This window comes from Natrix helvetica (genome assembly GCF_964273705.1).
Source record: "Natrix helvetica genome assembly, chromosome: 2".
Classification (NCBI taxonomy): domain Eukaryota; kingdom Metazoa; phylum Chordata; class Lepidosauria; order Squamata; family Natricidae; genus Natrix; species Natrix helvetica.
The window spans coordinates 227,235,892-227,260,476 of NC_138552.1; the positions used below are offsets into that span (position 1 = coordinate 227,235,892).

General features: G+C 35.9%; 1 protein-coding gene across 2 annotated transcripts in view; it reads left to right on the forward strand.

Annotated features, from left to right (window-relative positions):
• Positions 1-24,585, forward strand: part of CRIM1 (cysteine rich transmembrane BMP regulator 1) — a 148,358-nt gene that overhangs the window by 79,905 nt on the left and 43,868 nt on the right. For both annotated transcript variants that reach the window (XM_081941882.1, XM_081941883.1), the window contains 4 exons: positions 9,015-9,257; positions 13,885-14,005; positions 17,828-17,949; positions 22,508-22,690. In XM_081941882.1, the coding sequence (XP_081798008.1) occupies positions 9,015-9,257; positions 13,885-14,005; positions 17,828-17,949; positions 22,508-22,690 (669 nt within the window). The remainder of the gene's footprint in view (positions 1-9,014; positions 9,258-13,884; positions 14,006-17,827; positions 17,950-22,507; positions 22,691-24,585) is intronic.

A 24,585-nucleotide genomic window follows, 5' to 3' on the forward strand; every position in this document is an offset into this window, starting at 1 on the left:
TGGAAAGACCTGTAAAGAGTTCAGGATTCTGCCTGTTTGATCATTAGCAGGACAAATAAAACAGTACCAAATTTGGTATGGTTGAAGATACCAGCAAAAATAAAGTCATGTTTGAAAATGGGGAGGATTGGGCTGGGAAGGACAATTAAAATCTTCAAATTTATCAGTGTTCCTATGGGAAAGACAATTGAGCAGTGGGTAGACATTGTCAATTGTTCCATGTTAAGTTCCTTTCTCCAGGTCATGGGACACAGAACATAAGCAACTCAATTTGTATTTTCATTACAAACCCAAATGCAACATGAAAAGAGAGCAGAAACCACATGCACAAGCATGCAGAGGCAATACATTAACAGCTAATCCTTGATTTATGACCATCTGTTTATTGATAGTTCAAAATTATGACAGCCATGGAATAAGTTACGACCCCTCCTCAAATTTATAAACATTATACCACCTATGTAATCATGTGATTGCAATTCAGACTCTAAGCAACTGGCTTACATTTACAACAGTTGCAGTGCCTTGCAGTCATATAATCACAATTTGCAACCTTCCCAATCAGCTTCTGACAAGCACAATCAATTGGGAAACTCAGATTCGCTTAACAACTCTATGATTCACTTAACGACTGTGTGCTTTGCTTAATAGCCCAAGTAAAAATTCATTTAATTACGTTATCATTTTGTGACCAAAATTCCAGTCTCATCTGTAGTCATAAGTCAAGGACTACTTGTACATCATTCTAATTAGACCCTCATATATACGTCTGCTCAATTAGGGGCAACATATATGTCCTCACCCTGATTATCTCTCACATATATATACTGAAGCAGGACGTACACATCTACCTATCCCAATCATCACAGATCCACACAGATGCAGCATATAACTTTATGCAGACAAAGCAAGCATGTCCTCAAATAATATTTAAGAAGCCACTGAATGGACCATGCATTTTTCTAAAACATCCAAATAATGATGAAGTCTAACAGAGTCAAACATTAAATATGAACATGCGACCTCTGAAAATCTAGAACACTATGACATTGTCTAGTTTGTATCTGTGATGAATAAAATTAGCAGGTCACAGTCACATGACATCATGCTTAAATCACATAATTTTCTTAACCACCACAGATACAACTGACAAATTGATGTCATAAGTCAGGTGCAATCACATGACATTTCATTTTGCGAATGCATCGGCAATAGAATTGCTGATCCCAATTATGGTTAGTGAGGACTACCTGCATAGTGTTGTAAGGAAAAATATTCATTTTTAATAGGGTTTGCAAAAATTACTAGAATAATTATGGCGCTTCTGGGAAGGAAGATTGTGGATGTTTTCTGAAGAATGGAAAATATATGAGGTAAAAAGTTAGGATGTCAGGCTTGGAAGGCATCTTTGTATAGGACCTCAAGCCCTATAGACTCGTTGGGATTGTTAGTTGGAATCCTGACAAAGGAATCCTCACTTCTGCCATAATTAGATTCTTTGGTACAGTTGGGAATCTACCATCTATATGATAATTTTTGTAAATTAATCATTTTTTTCAAGAAGTTCAAATCATCAGCTGTTCTTTCCCATAAATTTTAATTTTATCTTCAACAATTCATACATAGGTATCAGAACATTTTATATGTTGTTGCATACATAAATAAAAGCATAAATAGAAAATTTCCGCTACTACCAAAACTTATGGAATTGAATGGAAACCAGAGGCAGGAGAATGGAAAACTTTTCAGGACAGTACAAACTTCAGGAGTCATATAGGGAAGGGATCATTTTTTATCTATTCAGATGGGTAAACTAGCAACACTTTACAGTTTTAAGCTTTCCTCATAAAAGGAGTCAACAACACTTTAAATTTTTCAGGAAACAATATAAGAAAAGGCAAACATATCAATGATGTCCTGTGAATTAAATAAAGACTCTTTCAACCCCTCATTGTAAAAGAAAGGCTTGCATCTTTAAACCTTGTGCCTCTCTATAGAGAATACAATCCAGGCTCAAGTTCAGAGGGAGTTGGTTACCTCTGACGTTGTACAGCAAACAGGGGAGCTGAAAAAAATATACTAGAATAATAGGAATTTGCAGGTAGGACAAATCGATCTATTGGTTCTCATAGTTGAGCAAGAATTTGAACTTAGATCGGCCTTTTTAATCAGATTGACAAATCTGGCTACAAATTTTAGAAATTTTCAAATCTTACTTATAATGAGGTTCTTTTTTAAGGTGGAGTCTCTTTGAAAGGTGGAGTTTCTCACTGCGTGGGCTAAATTTCCATTTGTAAGATAAATCTTCTGTGGACCTGACTTCTGTGTCTGGTCTTGTTATGTCTGTCCTCCCTTTCTTTATTTTCCCAGCCTCTCCAACAACCTCTTTCACCCTCTTTGTCTTGTTAATAGCAGCAAAAGTTTCCAGAGGCTTGAATTAGAATGCTAATTTAATGCTTAGATCAAGCCATGGTTAATTGTGGGACTAGCTCTAGGAAGGTTTGAAATTCAAGTTCAGCCATTCCACCTTGTTGAGTGGTCATTTGAGCTTCATCCTTGTAAGACATTATTTGAGGGGGTGGGGACAAGGCAGAATATAAATTTAAGCATTGTTTTTTCAAGTATGGAAAGTTTGAAGCCAAATGAGTTGGACTAATTGGCCCTGAATTAATAGAATCTGTAAATATAGCTCCATATTGGCTACCTCATATTGCTTCAAAAAGAAAAGCCCTCAGGATGTTCAAAGCAGTCAGAGCCAGGTTTTTCAGGGAATCTGCAAATTAAGGGAATCTGCAAATTAAGAAGTCTGGAATGTTTGCAAACCCTGTGTGGTGCATACTGCTGGGGTCATCTTAATATATTACCGTATATGGAGGTTCATGTTTGTTCATATTTATGCTCCATTTTGGCAAATTCATTGTCTGAAATCTTTTTATCCTCTTCTGAACACAAAAGTCCAGATATGATTTGACAATTACATAAAAGCTTGGTGTAGTTTCTACTTCCATCAGTTCCCTTGTGAGGGATAATATAAAATGTGTATCTATTGTAATCTCTCTTTAAAATCGAATTAACTATCCTTTTGATATGCTAAAAATCCTTTTGAGTATTTTGCATTCCTGTAGGGTTGCCTGTCTGCCTGCCTGCTTCAGCTGGATAATCATTTTTCTTGTTTATCTCTAATCCTTTTAATATTTCCTTCCTGCCCTTGTGTTACTGTACAGTACTTCTATTGTTTGGCATCAATTTCAGTGACAGCTGTAGTTGACCTCCAAGTGGAAGAAAGGTGTTTTGTATTAGATTTTAACAATATAAAAGGATGTAAAATTTTAGAAAACATGAAACCATGTTTTCATCACCTTATGATGCACAATTTAGTAACTATTAGAGCTGTGGAAATTCTTCAAGAGATATGCTTCAGAACAAAGTAGTGTAGAGGAAGCTTCCCTTTTGATTATTAAAGCAGCCAAGGTTTTTTTCCCAAGCTGGTACAGTTTTGCAAATTGCTCCCAGCTGTCACAGTATATGCACAGCCCCTTTGCTTTTAAGAAATACATTCCATTCCAAAGCACCTTTCTCCAAAGGATTTAGCAGAGGCTTGATAAATATTGCCTGTTATTACAGGTAATCCTTGATACATGACCACTCATTTAAACCATGAACCATTCAAAGTCACAATGGCCTTGGAGAAAAGAACTTTACAACCTGTACTTGCACGTAAGGTCCTTGCCCCACCCAGAACCCATACAGTTCTGTAATCACAATTCAGGCACTCGATGACAAACTCATATTTATCACCATTTGCAGTACCCTGCACTCACATGATTGCAATTTGTGACATTTTTTGCTGGTTTCTGGGGGGGGGGGGGATTCCATTTGGGGAAACGGGATTCGCTTTTCAACCATGGTAAAAAATAGTCAAAATCAGGTAGAGTCATGTGATTATTCACTTTACAAGCTCCCTGACTATGATAGAAATTCCAGTCCCATAAATGTTAAAAAAACCAATAAAATTCTTTAAAAAAAAAAAAAAGAAATTCCAGTCCCAATTGGAGTTGTAAATCAAGGACTACTTGTATGCATATTTAAAATATGTATATAAAATGCTGTGAATATTATACAGTGCTTTAATAAACATTTTATTTCATAAACGCTATGAAGTGTTTCAGGTAATAAAATATAATATGAAATCATTGAACATCTATCATATTGGCAATTCTAGCATGTTGTACATTAACTGGCATGTCAAGTTTGGTCAAAGGTTTAATTTCAGAGCTAGGGTAAGCAAATTATATTTTACTGTGAACACAACTTGAATTAGTAAATGTTAAATACCATTGTGCCTTTTTAAAATATTTGATATATTTGCATATAACCTTCCAATCATTTTGTTGGAGATACACTCACTGTTTATTAAGGTTATTTCCCAATAATCTTCATTGACAGAAATTGTCAATTGTGATAAATTGTTGGGATTTGTAATTTTTATTTTTCATTGCTCATTCCAGACCAGTTGGATTCTTTGTGCATTGAACTACCATATTTTTCGGAGTATAAGACGCACCGGAGTATAAGGCACACCAAGATTTTGAAGAGGCAAATTTTTTAAAAAAGTTTTTGCACTCTGCAGACCTCCCAAAAACAGTCCATTTTTCGCAAAAATGGGCCCAATTTTTGTCACAAAAAGGGCATGTATAGCCTTTAAAATGACCCATTTTTCACTCATTTCTGCCCTCTCCAGCCCCCAGGAGCACTCTGAAAGCCTCCTAAAGGCTATGCATGGCCATTTTGGTGAAGGGGACGAGGTTTCAGGAGACAAAAAATGCTGTATTCCGTTTATAAGACGCACCCAGCCTCTTTTTTGAGGGAAAAAGGTATATCTTATACTCTGAAAAATACAGTAGTTCTTAATTTAGATATGCTCCAGATATGAATAAACATTTGTTGTTGGTTTTCTTTTCTGTGCTATGCAATAAGAACATCCTCAAAAATTTAGCGGAGAATAAAAATATGAAAAATAGTAATCCAGATGGAGCAGCCCTATGGGCTATGTATTGCTGTCAGGCTGAAAAATGTTTTTTTTTTAAATCATATTTTCGTCCCTTTTTTTCCTGTCCATGGGTATTTTAGCTTAATTTTCCTGTGGATGATGTCCCAATTTTCATTTCATTTGTATTATATCTGCATCCTTTCTTGTTCCTTGATACTGTTTCTGAAAGTCTAGCACTGGATAAAGCATTTCTGATCATTATTTCAGTACTTTTTTTGTCCTGTTTGTTGTTTGGTTGGTTTTTACTTTCATCGTGATACTGGGTTTTTCTTTATTTTTATTATTTTCTTCTTTCAGTGAAGGCTATATACCATATAACAAAGAGGTCAGCAAATCATGGGCTATTTTTTGCTCCTTGAGGAATACCTTAGAACCACCATATCATTAACAGCAAAAATAACTGAAAATACAGTAAAGATAGTTTTTTAAAAGTTAGACTTATGATGGAGAAGGAAGTGATGGTTTCTTTCTGCAAGATTAGAAGCAATTTATAAGCGCCTTAATAATCTCCAAATTGCAGACAGGGGAGTAGCATTTGTGAGAGACAAGTGGAAAGAGAAAGATTCTCAAGGCAGCTGTTACATGCCTTCAAAACTATAAGGGGCAGGGCAAAGAGACCTTTGAAACATGGGATAGGTAGGACGTAGACATAGGACTAACCAGTTCAGTAGTTTGCAGTAAAGATTTTATCTAGCAACACTGTGTCAAGTATCTGAAAGATTTATGCAAAGTTCAAAACTAGTTAAGCCTTGTAAAGTAGGAGGTTGCAGATTTACAGCCGGTGTCCTTGTTCAGGTAGCCTGATAACATGAAAACCTCTAAAGTGCAGTGAGACTTGAACAATTTTGACAAATGAAGAAAAATAATGAGCTAAATCAGTTGGGGGGGGGGAATCAGGACAATATGCAATCAGCAGATTTTTTTTTTACAGTCTTTCGTCTATTCCGTTCCTAAGGTAGCACTTAACTACCCTATGCAGGGTGAAATAGGGAACAAAATCATAATCAGACTACCAAAGAAGGTAAGCAAGCTCCCAGATTTAAGTTTTCACTATAATCTTCCCTTCATAAGATATTATCATTTAGTCGTTAAACAATAACAAGTAAACAGATCCATATAACATTTCCAATTAAACATTCTTTAAAGAACTCAAATTGTGAAATTGTTGCTACATTAAATAAATATTTTGGGGTTGTCATGCAAAATTAATTGGAAATAATTACCCTCCAAATACATGAACACTTCACTAAAATCTTGAGCATTATGCCCCATTAAAAAATGGCAGGATTTTTCCAGCCCATGCAGGATTTTTTCCAGACTAATGTTTACTAAATGTTTGCTCAGATATGCATGAGTTGCAGATGGTGGCAGTAGAAGGAAGGGTAGGACAGAAAGTTATTTCTCAACCGGTAACTGATGTTTGGCTCTGTGGTCAGAATTTTGACTTTTGCTCAAGTCTTTGCCTCTCCATTTGTCTTGACTACATTTGAAATAATTTTAATGGTTCAGCACTACATAACTGAAATAAGCAAGGATAGACTGCCCCACTAATTACTCCTAACTATTCTACAAGGAGGCATTGATGTATTTTAATATTGTTTATACAGTAATGGGTTTATTAATGTATTGAATTATTTAAAGGGATTAAATATTGTAATAATTATACTTTTTCAAAATTTAAAATGACTATGATTCATCTCCTCCCCCAGTTCCAAAGAAGGTTCAGCCCTTCTCTTGTAGATTTTCTTCTAGCAAGGAAGAGAGTGGTGGACATTGCATGAATGGGCTTAAGCTAGTAAAAAGTTGAGTATGTGGGTGGGGAGAGTAGGTTTAAAAGAAGAGAATAGCTGCATCTATCATGTGAATTGACGAAAGTGAAAAGAGAAAACCAAGATAATGCAAGATAAGAAACTTATTTGAAGTTTCTGAGAGTTATGAAGGAGTGTGCTGCAAGCTGTGTGATAACATCCAGTGCTGCTAATTATATGAACATTATTTGCATACCTTTTTACAAAAATATGTTTTATTAACACCAATCACTATGCATAAGAAAAGCTTTTGTTTTCAAGTAGATTTTAAAACACTGCATACTTTGTATGGAAAAGAGAAAACTGCAATTATTAACTACTCCTAATACCATATGTGGCCTATATTAGATGTCAGCAGAAAGATCTTCTGGATTTTTGCAGCCAGATGTAATAAGCTGCTGTTTTCTATTGATTATTCTTGGTCACAGAATGCCCTGAGAGGTTGATAGATAGATGATAGACAGACAGATAATGTAAGCCGTTTTGTATCAATGGGAGAAATGTTAGAACAAGACCTGAATCAAACTAGAGAAACTATTCAACTGTTATACTGCACTGGCTTATCTCACTAGCTATTTGTCCTTGCTGTGAACCTTTGATTTTTCAAATCCTGTGAATGTGGAAACGGTAGTAGGGAAATTTCTCATGACTGAATCTGTGGATGCCTCTCTATATTAATCCAAGACTACTGTAACAGAAAGTGGTTATTTACTCCTAATCGGCTTTAAATATTTTGTTTTAAGATGGAGAGTGCAATGTGAAACAAAGGAAAATTAATAACTTCCCCCCAAAAGGGAATTAACATTTTAACAACTTTTATGCTCAAATAAGCAGCAAAATTTCTTTCACTCTGCTGCCATTGCGCAAATCTATTTAACCTGTTAACTTAAAATGATTATGTGATCCTATGGAATGTGACAAAAAGTTATTGTATCTGTTTGCATATGAAAAATTGCATTATCTACTTGACATTAACAGGTTATTTAGCCTGCCTCAGTTTTTATTATTGGTTCTGTTAGTATTTTTGAGACAGTTTGGTCTGATGGTTAAGGCACCACTCTAGAAAGCATTGAGTTCTACTCCATGAAAGCCAGCTGGGTGACTTTAGGCCAATCACTCAGCCCAATATATCTCACAGTATGGTGAGAGGAAAATAGGAGGATAAGTTTGCTGCTTTGAACTATTTCTAAAAAAAGGTCAGATACAAATAAAAAATTAAAAAAATATTTTGTATTATTGTTTGAAATAGTAGCTGTTTTATGAATGTCTGCTGAAATGAAAAGTAGTATTCCTTAAAATAATAACTAAAGAACTAATTTAAACTCTTCCGTTGGCTGACACCAACATTGTACTGCAGTACTGCAGGCTACTTTAGCTGACTGCTAACTGCAGTTCCGCAGTTCAAATCTCACCGGCTCAAGGTTGACTCAGCCTTCCATCCTTCTGAGGTGGGTAAAATGAAGACCCAGATTGTTGAGGGCAATATGCTGACTCTGTAAACTGCTTAGAGAGGGCTGTAAAAGCACTATGAAGTGGTATATAAGGCTAAGTGCTGTAGTGCTATTGCTGAAAATCCTGACTCAATTTACAGTAAGCCTTGTGCCAACACTCTTTGAAAGGAGCCCCACGTATAGTAAATGGTTGCAATTCAAATAACTCTCACCTATAATCCACCTGGGAAATTATTCTTTTCTTTAAAAATATGTTAAGGAATAATGTAGTCTTCTCTAAGAAATAGACAAATAGTCCGAATGTGTACAGACATGGCTAGGCTTCTGCCCCTAAGGCAACCAAACATTTTTATTGTTCTGTGTGATCATCGTCTTCATCTCTGTAAGGACTGCAAATGATTATCTTGTCACATGAAATTTTGGTTCAGGATATCTATTGTAAGAAAAAGATCAATCAAGCAAACATGCATCTTTAAGGAAAATATGCACACCTCATTTTCATGGGTATTATGTTTATTAGAAATATCCTTGTATTTATGTATTTTCCTGTTCTTCAAGAACCACTGCTGCAATGTAAGCTGACTAGATAGGTGGCATTGGTAAAAAAAAAAAACTTTAAAATATGTGTGCATGACTTTTCATCACTGTGAAGCTTCATATATCAACTAATGTCTTCCTGACGTGTGCTTACTGTCTTGCTTTTAGAAGAAAAACCTGACTGCTCTAAAGCCCGTTGTGAAGTGCAGTTTTCTCCACGCTGCCCAGAGGACTCAATTCTGATTGAAGGCTATGCTCCCCCTGGAGAATGCTGCCCTCTTCCAAGCCGCTGCGTCTGCAATCCTGCAGGATGTTTGAGGAAGGTCTGCCAACCCGGCTATTTGAATATATTGGTTTCCAAAGCATCAGGAAAGCCAGGGGAATGCTGTGATTTCTATGAATGTAAACCAGGTAAGGTGTACTCTTCTTTCCTGTACTGTCCTGGTCAGTTTTGTCAAAGTTTATTTTTAATTTAATATGTGTCTCTCTTCCTACTACTGAAACAAAAGACTCCCAGGCCCGTGATGGCAAACCTATGGCATGTGTGTCAGAGGTGGCACACAGAGCCCTTTCAATGGCATGTGCACCGTCGCCAGCTGCTCTTCCATATCTGGAGCACCAGAAACCCAAAGAGCAGGTGGCTGGTGCGCATATGCCAGCTGGTGTTCGGGTTTCTGGTGCATGCGCGTGCATGCACGCATTCCAGTTTGAGCAGTCTGTGCTAAAAGGGTTCGCGTTCGCTGTTCTAGGCCAACATTTCCATATAACATTGTTGCTTAAAACAAAAACCTTAATAATAAAGTTCCTGTCAATAAAATGAGGCAAATACTTCAAATATGGCTGAACTATGTCAGAATTGTCAGTCTTGGAGAGGATCCTGAGAAAGATGTGGGGGGAACCATATTGGAAGATCAGATGAAGTAGCAGACTATTAACCTGTGTGATGGCATATAAATTCATGAGGTAGTCAGATGGTCTTTTTATCTTTTGTTAGTTAAAAAAAAAGACTGCAGTGAGTAGTGATTGCAATTGGCTTTGAGATCATTTTTAAAGCAATCTGCATCCTTGAATTAGTCAAATTGAAAAAAATAATCCAGCTACCTATTCTAGTTTTGTGTTAAGGTTACAGAGGGGTTTCCAATGCTCTTGCTAAATGATGAAGGCCTAGAAAAACTGAAAAGAGGACTTTGTTCTAAACACAGCCACACAGTGTAATGACTTTATTATTTTATCACCCTTATCTGTATAATAAAAAATACTGTCTGAAAATTGTATATGGCTAGGTTATGATAGTATTTTTAGTCTGAGAAGTATGCTCAACTGTTTGAAAATATATTATAGATGTAACCACCGTTGCTTACATTCTGGCCCTTTAACTAAATAAAATCTCACCATTGGAATTACATATTTTGGAAACTCAACAAAACGGGGGGGGGGGGGGGGGAGTGGATCACTGTGATATAGTAGTTGTGGTTAACACTACAAATTGCCATTGTGGAAAATCAAGTCCACTTCAGTCATAGGGATTCATTAGGTGACTTTGGCTCAGCCACTGTGATGGAATGTAGTGAAGAAGTGGTTTACCAGGAAGGAAGGAGAAGCAAAAGGCAACTCAGTCTCGTTGTTACATGTCAAAAAAGGAAGGTAAAGACAGCCCCTCCCTAATAGTTATGGAATATATGGTAGATGCAGATAATAGAGCACTCAGTTTTGCAAGTTTTTGTCTATAGATATGAAACAGTTAAAGAATTCAGTTTGGAAGAATCTCCACATGTCATTTTTGGTTTGGACTCTGACAACCACTCTCTTTTCGTTCAACCTATTCCATGGAGTTTTTGTTGTGGGAACTATAGGAAGGGGGAGTGCAGTGAATGCCACCTTGAACTCCTAGATAGGATATAAATTTAACAAATTAGGATCAGTGGAAGTATGATCTCAAGGAAGTAATGTTCTAGAGGGTAGGCACCATGATAGAAAAGGCTTTCATCCTGACACTCCCTCACAAAAGGGCTCCTGTGTATGCTTCTCCTACCAGATCTAATAAGTAACCCAGTCTCAAGCCATGAAAGGTTTTGAAGGTAAACTACCTGCATTTTGTAGAGGGACGTGGTGGCTCAGTGACTAAGATGCTGAGGTTGTCGATTAGAAAGGTTAGCAGTTTGGCTATTCAAATCCCTAGCTCTGCTTAACAGAATGAGTTCCCGTTACTTGTCCCAGCATCTGCCAACATAGCAGTTTGAAAGCATGTAAAAATGCAAGTAGAAAAATTAGGAACCCCCTTTGCTGGGAAGGCAACAGCATTCCGTGCGTCTTTGGCGTTTAGTTATGACCACGGAGACGTCTTCGGACAGCCCTGGCTCTTTGACTTTGAAACGGAGATGAACATCACCCCTAGAGTCAGGAATGACTAGCACATATGTGGGAGAAGAACCTTTAACTTTACCTACCTGCATTTTGAAAGAATAGTGCTAGCCAATTACAAATATATACAATACAATACAATACAATACAATACAATACAATACAATACAATACAATACAATACAATACAATACAATACAATACAATACAATAGTAGAGTTGGAAGGGACCTTGGAGGTCTTCTAGTCCAACCCCCTGCCTAGGCAGGAAACCCTATACCATTTCAGACAAATAGCTATTCAACATCTTCTTAAAGACTTCCAGTGTTGGGGCATTCACAACTTCTGGAGGCAAGCTGTTCCACTGATTAATTGTTCTCACTGTCAGGAAATTTCTCCTCAGTTCTAAGTTGCTTCTCTCCTTGATTCGTTTCCACCCATTGCTTCTTGTTCTACCCTCAGGTGCTTTGGAGAATAGTTTGATTCCCTCTTCTTTGTGGCAACCTCTGAGATATTGGAACAATGCTATCATGTCTCCCCTATATTTACTTTTTTCTTGTTTGTTTTATTGTTCTATTATTTTACTTTATGCTACTAAAGTAGCCCCGTAGCAAATAGGCAGGAAATAAAATTGATGATTGTGATGACGACAAATCCAGTCTGAACATCTGGCTGACTATAGGATGAACCATAATAATAACATATGCCAAATGACCAGTGCCTATTACTGTCTGTGCTAACGAACTTTGTCAGCTGAAACTTCCAAATACTCTTCAAAGGCAGCCCGATGTAGAGTATATTACAGTAGTCCAGTCAGAAAGTGACTAAGGCATTGTGAACGTCTCAGTCCAGGAAAAAGGTGCAATTGGCACACAAAACACCTGTCTTAAACTGTCTGGCTATAGCTACTATTTTTTGTTTGAACAGAAAAGGAATCCTGGTGGATCTTCTCAAACTGTTCTATTTGGGGCAGTGCAACGCCATTCAGTTCAAAAGATGGAAAGTTCTCAGAATCAGGAGTATTTGTTGATATATCATGCCCAAGCTCAGCAATAAATCTCAGATCTCCAGACACTTAGTTTTGTTATTATTTTCTTATTATTACTCTTATTTTCATATAACAAGAAAGAAGAAGCATGTTCCCATTTTTAGCAGCACTCAATCCTTGTAGCAGATCCCTTAACATCCAATGCGGTATTGTTCCACAAGCATTTTGTACATCTTAAAATCTCTCTATTTGTAATGCTATTAGTAAATGTTCTATCAAGTTGCACAAATTCATCTACTTGCTCTGATTTTTTCCCATTTATATAATATTTCCAGTTGTTAACTCTGTTCTCTTTTCAAAGCATCTTCATCTTTTATTCATTAATTTTCATATTCATTCAACTTTTCTAATGCTTTCTGCAAATGGTAAAGCTTGTCAGTCAACAGCACAATATCATCTGTATTCAAATGTATAGGCACATTCGTGGTCCCAACTAGCACTTCTCAAGTGTCATCCCAGGTTTTCCCTTTATCCATAAATAGATTTAACAGTGAAAGGAAACATCTCATATCCTTAATCTTCTCCGTACTCACTGAACTATTTCATTTATTCTCACACATTTTTTATTTCAATTATATAATGCTTTCAACATATTCACCAACAAGGCATAATATTTGTGCAAAACATCCCATTATTCTAGCCTATTAACTTCATATTAACTTCCCAAAACAAATGTACAATAAGCTTTCTTTCCCACATTTATACATTTCTCAATGAGCCACTACATCTAGTCTGCACATCCTTTGCCTGATATAAAGCTTCATTGCACTTCCCAAATTTTGCTCATCATTACCTATTATATATTTTTAATTACAATTCTGTTGGACATGTTCCAGAGCAAGCTTAACAAACTTGTGTAGATCTTTCAGCATGGATAATAGGAACCCAAAACCATGCATCATTTAGCACCTGCATTACAACAAATATGGTTGACACAAATGACTGTTTTCAGGAATGCATGGGTTGGCTCTAATCTGATACAAATCATCAGTCCAATTCAGATTACTGACCTGACATAATGCAACTATGGAGATCTATTCAAAGGCAGTTAATTTGAAAATAATTGAGTTTGGCAATTCAGTTGTATCAGCCATGAATCAAAAAACTAAATAAAACTTCTCACAGTACTACTCTTTACAGTTATAATAATTCAGCAACTGATTTTAAAATGTGATGTATATCAATTAAGGTTTAAACAGTGATGTTATTGATTAAAATCTCAACTTTTAGCAACCATATGGATAGATTTTCTGCACTTGGACTTTTAGGTCTCTTAATGATGCAGTCATTGGTGTCCTAATAGAATTTATCCAACATACTCCTTGCTAACCTTTTCTTCTTTTTAACTGTTCCAAGCATTATGGACTTCAAGGGAATTATGTCTCCACACAGTGTGTCCAAAATAATATAGATGAAGCTATATAATATTTAAATAATGAGCAAGAATTCTGGCTTGATTTGTTCAAAAATTAATTTGTTTATTTTCCTGGTTATATGTGATATTATTTAGTCTTCTCCGGCAACAGAGTTCAAATAACATATCAGTAAATGAAATAGTTGAACTTTATCATTATGCTCCCTAAAAAGAAATTATTTCATTTTTTTTCTTACCTTAATTGTTTCCCACCAGTGTTCAGTGTGGACTGTAGTACAGTGGAATGCCCTCCGGTCCAACAAGTTGCCTGTCCTTTGGATAGCTATGAAACTCAAGTCAGGCTGACAGCTGATGGATGCTGCACTCTTCCCACAAGGTTTGTTATATCTGAGCTCATAGTATCATAGTCAATATATACTGAGGCTAAATTTGTGGCAGAAAAAGTCAAGTATATTAGTATACTGATTATTAAGTTACTATGTTAGCTAATATTGGATTTAAAATGAAGATTTCCTAGACTGAATAATCATTCTGTGAAGTGTTAGTGACTGTCAGCTCTGGAATAGCTTTTTTTCAGTCCTGTGTTTTGAGGAAAATTTATTTTGAAAAAAACAAAACTACAGCTTTAATATGAAACTTTTGTGGCATGTATAAATATGTGTCAAGTTTGATACTTCGGGTTACTCTAACATCTTTGAAGTATTATGTTGGGTTATCTTAGTACAAAGATGTATTTGCAGCAAATCTTATATGTCAAGGAACTATATATGTTTTTTTTAGCTTAACAGCTGTAAGATATAACATGTGATGCATTCTATTACTCAAATATAGCATTTCACTTTAAAAATAGTGTGCTCTCTGTGTGACAGATTATTTAGGCACCACTTCAACCATTTGTGGGGTGAAAAGATAATTGGGAATCTTGAAACTGTTCTAGAAACTGATCTCTGAAATGTATGGTTGTCCCAATATTCTTCCTGCCTTTAACCCTGTTATAGACTTGTAGACTATTTTTAAGTAGAGCTTTGCTAGTACATTTTTGCCGGGAAAATGTAAGACTGGCTTCTACTGTACAATAATCCTCTACCCCTGCTTCTGTTCTTGTAGTCAAGATGAAGACTTTGTCATCATGTACCTGTGCATACTTAAAGAATAAAGTATTAACAGAGCTCTGAATTCATCGCAATTTATTACCCTTGTTTCATTCAACTAAATGATTTTAAAACTTCAGCCTGGGTTCATCACTGAGAAACATATTTGCAAAATATATTAATATATATTTTAAAATATTTTAAGTAATATAAAGTTATATAAAATAATGTATATTCTATCTTGCTGAGTTTCTTTCAAAAAACATCCGCTATGCCTTTATTTCAAAATCCAGTAATGTATGAAGTTGCTTCTATTTAGCAATAGCAATAGCACTTACATACCACTTCACAGTGCTTTACAGCCCTCTCTAAGTGGTTTACAGAGTCAGCATATTGCCCCCAACAATCTGGGACCTCATTTTGCTGACCTTGGAAGGTTGGAATGCTGAGTCAACCTTGAGCTGGTGCAAATCAAACTGCTGGCAGTCAGCAGAATTAGCCTGCAATACTGCATTCTAACCACTGCACCACCACAGCTCCTTAAGATTTGTAATATCTTAAGTTGTTTTCAATATATAACTTTCAATATATTAATTATCAGTTATTATCATACAGTTTGATGTTATTTTCAGAGAACTGCTTTGGTACACATTCAAAAAAAGAAAAAAATGCATCTCTCTGATAATAATTCAGTACCCTTTCTATTAATATTTTTATTTCCTCCAGTGTTGTCTGTGTGTGTCAGGTGATATTCTAAAAACTGGAATTAGATATCTGCTTGAAAGATGTCTTAATCATTCCATGAATTTCATAAATCTATTTGTGTTCCTTTTCTGTAAACTTTTAAATAACATGCAAAGAGAATTAAAAATCTGATATGAAATGTGGATAAAAATTGAAGTGCTGCATCATTTATCATACTTTTTGAAGTAACATATTTTATTAGATCAGTATAAATAGACTTGCTCTTGATGACACATTTCAGCTCCACTGAAGAAAACCTGTATAGTAAGCTATACTTTAGGATCAGCTTTAGCTTGAATAATTTTCATTTAGCTTGTTGTCTTTTGTTTTGTTTTTCAAAGCACAAATTCCAGAAATGTCTGGAGATTGGACAATTAATTGCTAATATTAAATATTAATTTATTTCATTCCTATTAATAAAATGCTAAGCGTATTGCCATTTCCTATGGCATTGTTATACTATTCTTCTATTTTAACTACGTTATTGTTCAATTAACTATAGAACATGTTATATCTGTTCCTATCTATGCTTTATTTAATCTAAAATGTATTATTGATTTCTCAGCTGACTATTGGTAGGACTTTCATATGATACAAGTTGAACAAGAATGTCTAGAAACAAAGTTTTGATGATGTAGAACTGTATAAGATAACTTGAACACATTCTGCACAATATTATTGTGGATATTTTTAAATGGAAATATTGATAATCCATTTTTGGCAATGAAATTAGATCTTTCTTTTGCTCACAAAGGGAGAAAGCAGAAGCCAATTGTAAGGGGGAACCAGGCTATCCCACCACGCTGATACACTGTATGTCATGTAGTAAGGTTCCTGAAATAGAGATTGGATTTTTATTTGTGCATAAGAAAATAACTAGAACTATAATTCTTAGATTCTTGGCAGAAAACATAAAGAAAATCCTCTGTGGGGCACAGTGGTAAGTGAGGGAGTCAGAAGAAAGGGAAGTCAGGTTGATAGCCACAGTATCTCAACACTAATCGCATCCTTTTCTATGTGTCTCACAACGTCACATGTTCCAAAGACACAGAGTTTAATTCACAAAGCCATTTCAGTCATTCTAATGAAATTACTAAGTTGCTGTGGATGTGCTAGCTGGCCTTCAGGTATAAACAGACTTTGTGCTGACAGCTCTGAATAGTATTGTATTTGTGACAATATTGCTATGAAATGCTGATTGATGAGGTTCAAGGCTCAGCAGGCAGGATATTGCATATTTAGCCATAATTGTGAGCATTATTGCATTGGATTAGGTTTATCCTCAGCACAATCATTTTTCACCCCCATTTCTTAATAGTTCTGGCCATTTAGAGGTCTTTTTGACCAGAAAGATTTCAAAAATTTAAATTAATATTGAGTGGAAAGTGCCCAGTCATCAAGCTTAAATTAATTACAAATTATTAGTACGGTAAATATGAATTTCCTTATTAAATATAGGAGGAAAAATAGGTTAATCCACTTCCATGGATAAATGGCCTCCCCCTGTATTTAAAAAAAATTAATGGTCACTTTAATCCTCATCTTTAGTTTTAGGCAATGCAAGTTTGTCTCTTCAAATTTGTTTGCAAGATTTTTCATTCTGCTAAATTAAAGGATTTGAAAAGGTATTTGTAAATATTTAAGCAACCACTGACATATGCTTTTTCTTTTTAATGCTACCTTTGCTACCTGTATCAAAACTTTCAATCTAAATATTTTTTATTAGTAGATTAAATCTTGAGTAGTTTAAAGTTAGTTATACAAACACGTTATGTTGAAAAAAGAAACTGTCCAGAAAATGTCTGGAAGTATAGAAGCTTTCAAATCTATGCAATTTCCCATGCTGAACAGTCTTACGCAACTTAAAGTATAAATGGCAGAGAAATTTGATAGGTATGCTGATGATGTAATTGGAAACAGTAGGAGGAATAGATAACTTGATGACCTCTCCTACCTTATCATGCATTTCATGTCCTTTAAACCTAGAACCTGCTAGTGGGAACTAAACTGACTGATTTTGAGAACCGTGCTTGTTTCGTTTTTTTATTATAGTGCTTTTATTATAGTGCAACAACTGTAGATACTAATTATATATAATTGAAAACATTAGTGACTTTTTAACACATTTAGGTCTCCCCCAGTTACAATGGGATTTGGAAAATCAGTCTTCAGATAAAAGTTGAGCATTGTCCTTTGAACATTCTTTTTTTAAATTGTGTTGTGTTGATAACAGTCATGTTGTCCTTTTATTATGTAACAGAGGAAAACCATTTGGCTTTCACAATTTGCTTTTTTTCCGTTTGTTTTTTCCATCCCATGTGTTGCTTCAGTTATTTATGGAGCTTTCAATGCTTCGGTTTCAGGTGCGAATGTCTCTCAGGTTTATGTGGTGTTCCAAAATGCGAGCCAGGCTTCATCCCCCAAATAGTGTCACGTGGAGACGGAACACCTGGCAAGTGCTGTGATGTCTTTGAATGTGTCAATGGTATGTTATGTTGACAGTGTATTTGGACTAAACATTTTGAGATACTAGTATATGAATAATATTGATATCTTCCTTACTATGCAGCAAACAAGTAAAACATGTTTAAAAACATAATAGGTCCATTTTCCTCTCATAAAATTTATGTTGCAAATATTTTGTACATAGGTTAAAAACCAACATTTGCATTACTGTATGTTCATTTCTTTACTTCATATGAACTCATGGACTTTAGTTTGCCTATAAACTCAAATAGTGTATTCTGAGAAGCATGCTGACACATATGGTTGGAGTTTTGAAAAAGTATCCTGCCCATAGTTTCAGCTAAAAGAATAAGCCACAGGGAAGGGTGTGGGGAACAAAAAGTTTTAACTAAAAGACTTGTGTTTTTGTGTTGTGACATGAGTCAGATCTTGCAACTACTGATACAGATCTTTCTGTGGAATTGTTTCCTGTACACTCTGGTTAAAGCTCCTGGAATGCTTCCTGAGGCAGGAGACATCACCTCTGTCTCTTTCTTAGGAAGAGATTGTTTTAAAATATTAAACAGTACTTCAGACAAGTTTTATCTTAGCAGATGTCAGTAATCACTTAATATGTATTTATCAAAGTGGCTAAAAAATATAAATATTTTCAAACTACAAAGCTTTAGCTAAAGAGTTCCATGTAGTGCATTCTACTCCACAGTAGCTGAAGAGAGCAGAAATCAGAAATTGTTTTGTCTTTGTTTTTATACCTGTGTTTCTGTTTGTACATGCATACTATACGCACATATATTTGGGTGCACATGCCCATATACTTTCTGATTTGCCACTGATGGAGGGCAAGCAGTCCCATTTGAATGAACAGGTAATCATTGCTTACAGATCACATTAGAAAAAGGTAATTCTGTTGCTAAGTGCCAAGTTGTTAGGTGGAAAATCACATAATCACAACAGGCTTAAAGCCTCACTTTGGATTCAGTCATTAAGTGAAACATCACATGGCTGTAACTTGTGATTTTATTCCCACCTTCTCCATTTAACTGTTTGTGTCAGCCAATTGCAAAGCAAACAAATAGCGATCATGTGACCATGGGACATTCTAGTGATTATGAATGCAAAGATTAGTCGCAACTCTTTTTTTACACCAGTGTAACTTGGAATGGTTGCTGAATGAGGCAGTTGGTAAACAAGGACCATTTGTATAATCATTCCAAAATGCGCTTATCAGAAAATGAGAACATATGCTTGTGAAGGCGTCCCAATATTCCCACTTAGTGCCTCTTGCTATAGGGAAAATAATTTATTGTGAAATTAATTAAAATTATAATGTGAATAAGTAGAAATAGTGACATCACATTTTAATAGAATTTATTATCCGCAAAATGGAGTTACTATGTAAAATTACTATTAAGACTCAGAATGCTTTTGCAAATGCTCATCCTTTATGTCAGTATAGCATGGTGTAACCAAGTAAAATTGGATTTATGGTAATCTTATCGGTAATCCTGGGCAAAGAAAATTATTCCAATATTAATGAAATTATAGAGTCAGTTTGGGTTAGTAGTTAAGGCACCAGGCTAGAAACCACAAGACTATGACTTGAAGGCACATCATCATGGTCATCATCAATAAAATTATAAACTCTACAAGCATCAATACTGAATATCTTTAAATCCATAAAAGGTATTTACATTTTAAAAGTAATTTAAAATCACTTAATCAATTATAAATAACATTCATTAGATGCAACTAAAATTTATGAAAGCAACTAGTATGCAAATATAAATTTGATATGAATGTTCTAGATCAGCGATGGCGAACCTTTTTTGGCTCACATGCCATAAGTGGAGGGAGCGCAGGAGGGTCGTGTGTGAGCATGCCATACCCATAATGCAGTGCACGACCCCCCCAATGTGCATGCGCGCACTACAGGTGTGACCCCCCCTCATTTTTTGCAATCTTTTTTCGCCCTCTTCAGGCTCCAGAGGCTTTATAGGAGCCTGGGGAGGGTGAAAAAAGCCTCTTCTGCCCCCACGGAGGCTTCAGGGGCCTTCAGGAGGCTTCCCTGAAGCTTCCGAAGGGCAAAAAAAGACCCTACGAGCAAACCGGAAGTGACTTCTGGTTTGCTCGGAGGGTCGTTATGAGTGCTCCGGAGGCTTCAGGGATCTTCAGGAGGCTTCTGTGAAGCCTCCGGAGCACTTAAAATGACCCTCCGAGCAAACCGGAAGTCCATTCCAGAACTTCTGGTTTGCCCATAGGGCTGTTTTTTTGCACTCCGGAGGCTTCAGGGAAGCTCATGAAGCCTCCGGGGGGCTCTTTTCGCCCTCCCCAGGCTCCTATAAAGCCTTTGGAGCCTGGGGAGGGCAAAAAGTGACTTTAAAAAAGGGTGAACTCAGCTGGCCAGTGTGTGCATGCGTGCTTGCCAGCTGACAGGGCAGCACCTCGCATAGCCTGACAAATGGCTCCGCATGCCTTCTGTGGCACGCATGCCATAGGTTCGCCATCCCGGTTCTAGATTATAAACTGAAACATCTTACGTTTTAAAAAACATTATGCTACTAATCACCTCAAAGCTGTCTTTTTTTTCCTATATCAAAAATTATTAGTTTATTGGAATATAAAATACACAGAAAAATGAACATAGTGGGAAATTAGGGGAGGGAAAAGGGGAAATGAGAATATATGGAGTAGAAAGGGAAAAAGGAAGTTTTGGCTTCCAGCTCTTTTTAGCACAGTAGAAAATAATCATATTACAACATCAACCTTTTACTTTTATATAATAATATATATTATAATAAAGGCTGTCTTGAGTATAAGATTTCAGAAGGGAAGGAATTAAAGCATACTACACTGACTATTGTTAAATCATACAATATTTAAAATACTATTCAAAATGCTGCATAATTTTTTCAAGGCACATAAGCGTTAATATAACTATACAAAGAAGTAGATAGCTATAGATGAATTGATGCAGTATTTTTTATCTGACTCTTTTAAAGCTGCCCCAGAAGTATTTCTGTAATTTTTTTGTGTAATAATGATAGTAAAAAAGCAGTTATAGTCCAGGATTTTTTATTAATTAATAGTAATTCCATTTAAGTAGTTATGGTATGATATTTGACTAAAGAACAGGCCTAGCACCTGTAAATAGCAAGTTTATTTAAATTTCTTTTCCTGCTTTTGCTGTAACTAGTTCTAATAGGAATATTTTTAAAAAAAATTTGCAGTACTAATCTAAGAAAGCAAACTGATGGTACAACAAGCTCAAGCTGTGCATTTTCCATTGTATTCTGGTACTACTAAATACTTTATTCTTTTTTGATCATTCATTTAATTGTAAAGTTTGTATAATATTGTCAATCAGAGTCTCTAATTGGATTACAACCAGTATTTATGAAATGGTAAAAAAAATGGGTATTGTAATGCTGGGACAATAGGCAACCGTTATATGTATTCTTAGCTTTCTGTCTTTGAATTGTGGGAAATAATAGGTAGTATGTTACCATATTTTGACATTTTTCCTGCAACTATATTTGTATGTCTTGTCCTTATGACCCTTCAAGGAAAAAAAAAATATTTGCACAATTAAAGCTTTTATGCTGTATTTGATATGAAGGCAAGGTGTGTACAAGCCTGGCTGTTCATGTTACCTTAGAAATTATGATTCTAATAATGTTATAACTTGTAAGATCAGTTCCCAATCTCATTGCATAAAAATATAAAAGTGGTAGTCGTCATCCAAAAAGGACCATGCTCTACACCTGAGGGCAAAAACACAATAAAAATAAATGTTACAGTTAGCTGACCTTTCTTGAGATCCTCAAACCTGCTCGAGTTTAACAGCTGAACCCTTCAGGCCAGTCTTGTGTATTCCCCTCTCCTCAAATTTAAATTCTGTCATCAAGCTAAATTTGGAGAAATAATGGCACAGACGACTTCCATTACCCCACCTTTCCCATTACCCCACCTTTCGTTATAGAAAATAGAAGTAGGGAAAGTTAGTCAATTACACTGAATGTCTACTTCCAACTATTAACTATTAATAAGGAAGGCAAGGAATGTGGTACCTGTTGCATTTCTGTTTCCTGGCCAGTTGGAAATATTTTTGTGATAATAGTTGTTTGATTTAGGCTTTACAAGATATGCTTTTGTACTATGCATACTGTACTTTATGGCATACTCTGATGTGTAAATACAGCTAGTAATAGATTTTTCAATAAACTTTTTCCTTCCTGGAAAAAAAACCATATCAAAATTCATAGATTTATTAATTACTATTGATCATCCATTCCTTTACGAGCACTACAAGTGCCATAAAATCTTTTTCTTATACCATGAAGCATGCTCTGAGAAAGAATTGGATATAATCAACATTGGTTAGATGTTGTTATATATTTAAATGGAAAATACCCCAGAATCTCTGAAACCAAAAATCCAGTTTAACAGATATACTGATTCTTGTCTGAATTAAGACTAGCTAATTGCACAAAACTCAATTTCAGGAACAAAGCCTTCTAGTGTTTAATGTTGTTCAACATCTCCATGAAAAATACCTTCTCCTTTTTTGCTATTTTTAGAAGTGAAGCCAGCGTGTATATTTAATAGCGTGGAATATAATGATGGAGACATGTTCCGAATGGACACTTGTCGGTTTTGTCAATGCCAAGGTGGTGTATCTATTTGTTTCTCCGCACAATGTGGAGAGCTACACTGCGACAGATACTATGTACCCGAAGGAGAGTGCTGTCCAGTATGCGAAGGTAATTTCTTTTGTCGCTTGGCTTCAGGAATTGATAAACATTAAAAGCTAAATATAATATTTTATAGCAATAATTAAAAGTTGATATGAAAGAAACTTGACATTGGTCCAACTTGAATGAGTTTGGTTATTTATATTTTTAATACATTTACTGTATTTTTCTGAGCGTAAGACGCACCGAGTATAAGACCCACCAAGGTTTTAAAGAGGCACATTTTTTTTTAAAAAAAGTAGGTAGGTAAAGGAATAAAGAGGGAGAGAAAGAGAGAGAAATACAGTAGGTAGGTAGGGAGAGAGGGAGTAGGTAGGTAGGTAGGTAGGTAGGTAGGTAGGTAGGTAGGTAGGTAGATAAAGGGAGAAAGAGTAGGTAGGTAGGTAGGTAGATAAAGGGAGAGAGAAAGAGAGAGAAGGTAGGTAGGTAGGTAGGTAGGTAGGTAGGTAGGTAGGTAGGTAGGTAGGTAGAGGGATAGAGAGAAATAGAAAGAGAGAGAAAAAAATACAGTAGATAGGTAGGGGGAGAGAGAGTAGGTAGGTTGGTAGAGAAATATATATATATAGAGAAATACAGTAGATAGGTAGGGAGAGAGAGTAGTTAGGGAGAGAGAGAGAGAGAAATAGAGAGAGAGAAATACAGTAGATAGGTAGGGGGAGAGAGAGTAGGTAGGTTGGTAGGTAGAGGGATAGCAAGAGAGAAATAGAAGAGAGAGAGAAATACAGTAGATAGGGAGAGAGAGTAGTTAGGTAGGTAGGTAGATAGAGAAAGGGAGAGAGAGAGAAATAGAGAGAGAGAGAAATACAGTAGATAGGTAGGGAGAGAGAGAGAATTATTTGTAGGTAGGTAGATAAAGGGAGAGAGAGAGAGAAAAATAGAGAGAAATACAGCAGGTAGGTGTTTCTGCTGGCACAGCACTTGATCGATGTAGTTCTCATCAATCAGTTAAAGAACTTTTTTCCAAAAGGGAAAAAAAGTTTTTGCAATCTGCAAACCTCCCAAAAACGGCCCGTCTTTCATGAAAACAGGCCTGGTTTTTTTTTCAAAAAAAGACATGAATAGCCTTGGGTGGGGGGGGGGGCTTGAAGAGTGCTCTTGGGGGGGAGCAAAAATGAGCAAAAAAGGCCAGTTTTTTGCAAAAACGGACCCATTTTCTGTAAAAAAGATTGCATGCATAGCCTTATGGAGGCTTATAAGTGCTTCGGGGGGAGGGGGGGCAAAAACAGCCCGTTTTTCACTCATTTCTGCCCTCTCCAGCCCCCAGGAGCTCTAAGAAAGCCTCCATAAGGCTATGCACGGCCATTTTGATGAAGTGGCGGGGTTTCGGGAGGCAAATAAATGCTGTATTCGATGTATAAGACGCCTCCAGATTTTCAGCCTCTTTTTTGAGGAAAAAAGGTGCGTCTTATACTCGGAAAAGTACGGTATATATAAATGTATATGCACTATTGTCATTATGCACAACTCTGATTAATAGTGCAAGGCTAATTGTAATTTGATATAATCTCCATTGCTCAAAACACATTTCCAATAAAAGCATATTTCTGTTATTTTCCTATGAAAATAGACATCATCACATTAGGTACTACTAATAATTAATTGTCATAACGTTCAGAAGAAGTTTTTTTGACAGCTTTAAAGTACAGGTAGTGGTCAATTTACGATCACAATTGAGACTTTTATTAAGTAACTTTTGCCCCATTTTATGACCTTTCTTGCCCCAGTTGTTAAGGGTATCATTGCAGTTGTTAAGTTAGTGACACAGTTGTTAAGTGAATCTGGATTCCCTATTGACTTTGCTTGTCAGAAGGTCCCAAAAGATGATCACATGACCCCAAGACACTGCAACTGTGATAAATATGAATCAGTTCCAAGCGTCTGAATTTTGACTTTGTGACCATGGG